The sequence below is a fragment of the Opisthorchis viverrini genome (assembly GCF_000715545.1).
Source record: "Opisthorchis viverrini unplaced genomic scaffold opera_v5_247, whole genome shotgun sequence".
Lineage (NCBI taxonomy): Eukaryota > Metazoa > Platyhelminthes > Trematoda > Opisthorchiida > Opisthorchiidae > Opisthorchis > Opisthorchis viverrini.
Window position 1 is genome coordinate 676,402 of NW_008751901.1, and position 5,332 is coordinate 681,733.

The 5,332-nt window shown below is 45.3% G+C and overlaps 1 protein-coding gene across 1 annotated transcript in view; it reads left to right on the top strand.

Moving 5' to 3' along the window:
• The window catches only part of T265_14704 (hypothetical protein), a gene marked incomplete at both ends in the record, with an annotated part of 26,323 nt that extends 21,966 nt beyond the window's left edge, over positions 1 to 4,357 (top strand). Inside the window, one exon of the mRNA XM_009174854.1 lies at positions 3,228 to 4,357. Coding sequence (XP_009173118.1) covers positions 3,228 to 3,376 — 149 coding nt within the window. The remainder of the gene's footprint in view (positions 1 to 3,227) is intronic.
• Between the last annotated feature and the right edge of the window lie 975 nt (positions 4,358 to 5,332).

Consider the following 5,332-nt stretch of genomic DNA (forward strand, 5'->3'; position numbering starts at 1 on the left):
GATGCACGAGCGCCATTGAGGGCGCGACTGGGCCATATCTGACAGTGTCTCTAGCCATTGATGTGGCCCGTCTCGGGGTCCCCATCCCTTCGGGTGGCAGGGCAGCTAGGCACCGGAAGGTGTTACAGCTGAACGATTATTGTCATATTATCATAGTGATTGATTGCTCACGTAGTAAGTTGTTTTAATCCAAATGTCGCCTTTTCATGTCTTCAGTCGCCGGGTTCCCTTTTCGACTATTCACTTGTCGAAAGCTACGCGGCCATCGGGTCACACACATCGTTGATTTAAACTATGCTGAACCTTCGTATGTTGCTTGTTTCACTTCCCACATGTGGCTGGTCCGCCATGTCAGTCTCCTTTTATCAAATATGCTGTGGTTGTTGGTGTCGCATACTGATAGCTAATCGACTGGATCAGATGTTTCCGAATATACGTACATTTGGCTGCTTAGTTCAGTCGAATGGAGTGGCAGAATTAAAAGAAACATGTGCATCTGTCGTCACACAGCCACCAGTACTTTCCAGACCCATTTAATGTCGAAACAATAAACTTGTCAGATGATCCGGTAAGGCTCCGCATACATTTTCGTAAGGGTACAGTGGCAGGAGTGTGATTTATGCAGCACGTAATTAATGTGCTAGAGATCAAAGGGCCAAGGAGCACGGCTTTCGTATCTTTTTGTTTCGTACAAAATTCGGTTAGAAGTCACGAATAGAAAATGTCTGGCGGCCTATGCTAAATGGACAGTTGCAGGCAAACCTACTTTCGTGTGGTAGAAAGACCCTAATATAAAAGTATGTCGTCTGATGCGGCAGGATTGTAGCAGGCTTCCGGATAGCATTCACAACCTTATGTAACTTAAGTCTGCACGCGAACAGGCAGTGTGGATGTAAAGACCAATAGTTGATTATCCAAATGCAGTAGTTTCGGCGAACAGCATAATTGGGACGTGGCTGTCAACGACTGATGTCCCCACAAATCCGACCTTTGGCTCCACTTGGGGACGTAGAACTACCCACTGTGCCACTGCTTACCGGTACAGATCAAGACAAGAGCACATCACACTGATTGGTAGTTCATTTACTTCACTGATTGCACATCAAAATATCTACAACGTAGGCGAACTCAGGAAGCACGGGGGTTGAGGGACTCCCAAGTTGCCCAAGCCTAGACAGGAGTAGTCGAGATGCAGAAGTAAGCTTCAAACCATGAACCTTGCGATCATTAAGTTGGCGATTCGACTACTGAGCTATCTCGCCCGGCGGGGCAATGAGTTATCATCATCACAGACGGTGATACCTTACTGGTGAAAACTGCGGTACAGTCATAGAGAAAAGAACCTTATTAAGGGGTGAAAAGAATGAGGAGGGCTAGAGTTCTACGGCAAAATGTCACAAGATTCTGGAGGAAACATAGAACAGCGAAGTATTTACCTATTCCAAAACGATTAGAATAAATGTATTTGAACGTATTTGCCATCAACGGAATCGATCCGACGTCTTTTGCGAGCCTCATTCAACACAATCCCAGCGCACAACAACGGACAAGCGTTAGACAGACAATCCAGCTAAGAAGTTACAGCAAGCTTGCCACTGCGATCGGGTTTGTGTCACTTCCTTCAGAATTTCCAAGGGGAATCACATGAACATCATTCACAACGCCCAACTTAACCGTGGCCGCTTTTATTTCGCTTTGTCACCGTGGGTCGTCCGCAAACAAGGGGTTAGAGTGGAAATTATGGCATTCTGTGGTCGGTCATGTGTAGTAAATACCCCAACTAACGTGATCTGTTTGCCCTTATCTACCACTCCAACGAACCCGACTAATCACCTAGTACTCGTCCCACGCATCTGACCGATGAGAATTCATCTGTTTGCTTTATTTTTAACAGGGCAAGGTGGCTCAGGTGGTTAGAGCTCGAATCTACCGACCGGAAGGTCCGTGCTTCGAACCGGACCTCTGCCCCTCGAGTTCTCCTGTCTATGCTCGGGCAACCTAGCAGTATCCCATCCCCCGTACCTCCTTCTGGTGGCATGACAGCTAGGCACCGAAAGGGTGTTACAGCTGAACAGCTTTTTTCGGAATATCGCGTAACTCTGATGCTCTTCCCAAACTCTAACAGCCGTATTAGCCCCGGTCCCTTTAATAAACCTGAATAACACTAGTCATACAGGTTATTACAAACCGATACTTATTGTATCCAGACGCAAATAGAAACCACAAAGGAGGAAGATTCGGTGACCAAGGCTTGCCTTCCTTGTAGCGATAAAAAAATGACTAGAGATCATCTGTTAATTAAGCTGGTGTTAGCAGGAGACCCAACATGACTTATGAGTTTTTTTTTTAAAGGACAAAACCGATAGTAGGGTATCTTAGACTTAAGGATAGTGTCATTCCAAGGAAAAGCTAATGAATCCATCGACTGTTTGTTCCCTTTTATCTCGGCTTCGTTTAATTCATTTCATACTGAAACTGAAAGAAATGTCCCAATAAGTCCTACTCCAGGCCACCTGTATTTCTGATTCAATGAAACGGTGTTGTAGAATTGCCTTCTGTGAGGCTTGTAGAGTTTTCTCTCTTTCCTGCCGTTGGCTTATTTACACCATAACCCTTTTCGTTTTGTATTGTGATGTCTCTCATGTTAGCATTCGTATGACGTTTGTCACAGTTGCTCTCCGACATGTTGAATAGCAGCAGGCATTAGGGGAGACGCAACCAGAAAAGTTTGGTCACACGACTTCTTCGTTGCTATTGGAGCGCGGCTGGATCGTCACGTGGCCGTTTGGTCAGCAGTGTCAGTGTTGACTTAAGGATCATGTGCCAACTAAACACGTTAGTGTGGTGGCAGATTTGCTCTATAGGGTTTCCTCCAAAATCCCATGTTCCACCGGGACAATTCGGAACACTTCGGGGGACAGCATTTTGCTGCAGGCAGGTTCGTCAGTTGTAACCCCTACAGACTTGTGTTTATTTTTGCCAGCCGTCCAATTACGGTTGCTGAATTCGCTATGACAAAAGAAACGGCTTGACGCTTGGAAGTGACTAAAATGGTTTTCGCTCTTCATGTCACACGTTCTTGTTGGCAACAGATTATCCGTGGCGCATAGCATGCTTGAATGACTCACGGGTTCAAAACCAGGACATTTAGCTGTCTCCACTTTTTGACACTTATGTTTCGTTCACTCACAAAGACTCATCACCGTGTATTTTGTTTTCACTTTTAGGATTTTCTTGCCGCTGTAATGGGTTGTTTTGCTCGTTACATCGATACTCCGATGAACACGAATGTCCTTTTGACTATCAAGCACAGGGGCGTGTCGAACTCACCAAGGCGAACCCTGAAATACGTTGTGCGAAGTTGCGGAAAATCTAGTTCAACCGTCACTGCATATTAACAAACATTTTCTTGCAGGATGTTAAGCAATCCATTTGTTGTTTTCCGAATTTTACTACACAGCGTATGTCTCGGTTACTTTCGCCTTCCTCATCACAAGTTTATTTGCAGTCGATGAGAACCGCACATGGAGGATAGTCTTTCTTATCTCGAAAGCGCCTTGTCTTTTAAGGTTGCTCTGCTTATCTTGAGACACCTTCCATCTCTGTGTATGATTCACCATCCTTGACAATATCTGTCATTATTATCATTATTTTCCACGTAAACGCCTCAACTGGATTTGCTGCATCCCCTCATCCGGTTTCGACATTTCCCTACTTGCTTGTGGTTCACCTGCAAATATGTCCTTACTAACTCCGGAGTCACGAATCTGTCGCGATTCATCCAACCAATTCAGGGTTTCCCGGCTGTATGTACACAAATTCCACCCACTCTGAGCCGCTCAACCTCGATGTGGTATAATGTCTTTCTCCAACCAGCTCTTTCACAGCACAGACCCGCTCAAGACAGGTCTTCCAATCAACACAGGGCTTGATGGGACAATTCTACCTGAATTCTCGGTCTCACCCCATGCCATCAGTCAGAACATTTTTCTTGGATCTTCACTTCCTTTTCCTTCGACGCACACACGTATTCCGTCACGACGACTTGGGTACATCTAGTTGAGGCCCGCGCTCTCTCTTTGCATGCCTTCTGTGGTAATATTGTTATTATCCACGTTACTACAATAACATTAGCGTTATTTGCTTATCTGCCGACCTGACAATTCATTTGCGCGATCTCTCTCATCCGGATTGATAGTTGCTTACCTGCATTTTGTAGCAGCCATGGTGCCTATTCCGCATTCATGGTCATTTGACGGACTTCCACGGACTATAACATGGCGGGAGTGATCATTAATTTTTTCCATGTTGTGTGGGTGTGAATACTATTCTCGTGTAAGCGGCCTTCGTTGCTGCCTATACTATATTATCCTATTCTCAATGTGTCTTGGTGGGTCTGCGTCGGTTCATCGGAAGGCGCTAGACGATATAGTTTGCTTTTGGAGAAGGGAGTTAGGATTTGGTGAAGAAGCTCAGAATTTACATTTTAGTCCCACCAACAAAGCGTGTAAAGTAAGTGTACTGTGATGTAATCTGTGGTCCCACCTTGCTCACTTCTTCAGCGGGGTAAGACTATCTATTCTGTGTTCTAGATAGCTTCCTTTGCGTCGGGATATCCAACCATACGCACGTTGAGTGAGGTGAAAGCCCTCTGTTTTGATACCACCAAAATTTCGAACCAACACGGCTTCGAGTCACGTATTCTATAAGGCATACTTAGGACGAAAACGATTTATTGGCCCTGTGCATAACAAATGGTTGGTTCCTCCCTAAGTATAAAGGTTATGTGCCCCGCTTGACTACGTTTGAAAGTCAGTCTCATCCTATGGGATTGTCGGTTTCATCATTGAACCTCGGGTACTTTGCTGATTCCTTCTCTGCTGTGAGCCATCATCCACCGTTAATTTGTTGTTGCTGTGTGCTCGTGGCTAGCAGGGGGATTTTATACCGTCGATTCATTCGAAAGTACTTTTGCGGTACCACCCGAATTCTACTCTATGGTTCCTTGTGGCAGCAACGTGATTTCGGAATTTCACCCGATCTCTACGCTTTACATGCCATTAAAATATTCCGTCTAACAGATGGGTGGCGAAGCGGTGTGCTGTGGGCGAAAGGTTCAGCAGGTGGCAATTGGTCGCCTGTAGCGAGCAGGAAGTCACTATTCCAATTCCTTGTTTGTAGGATGGCGAGAAAAATGAATAATAGAGAAAACAGCTTGGAACATGGAAGCCAATGGTGGGCTTGTCCGGTATGTTTATATTTATACGAGCTATTTTTCGGGAGATCAATGAATACGTTTCAAGAGGTAGAGAGTCAGGTTTTGCACGGATTT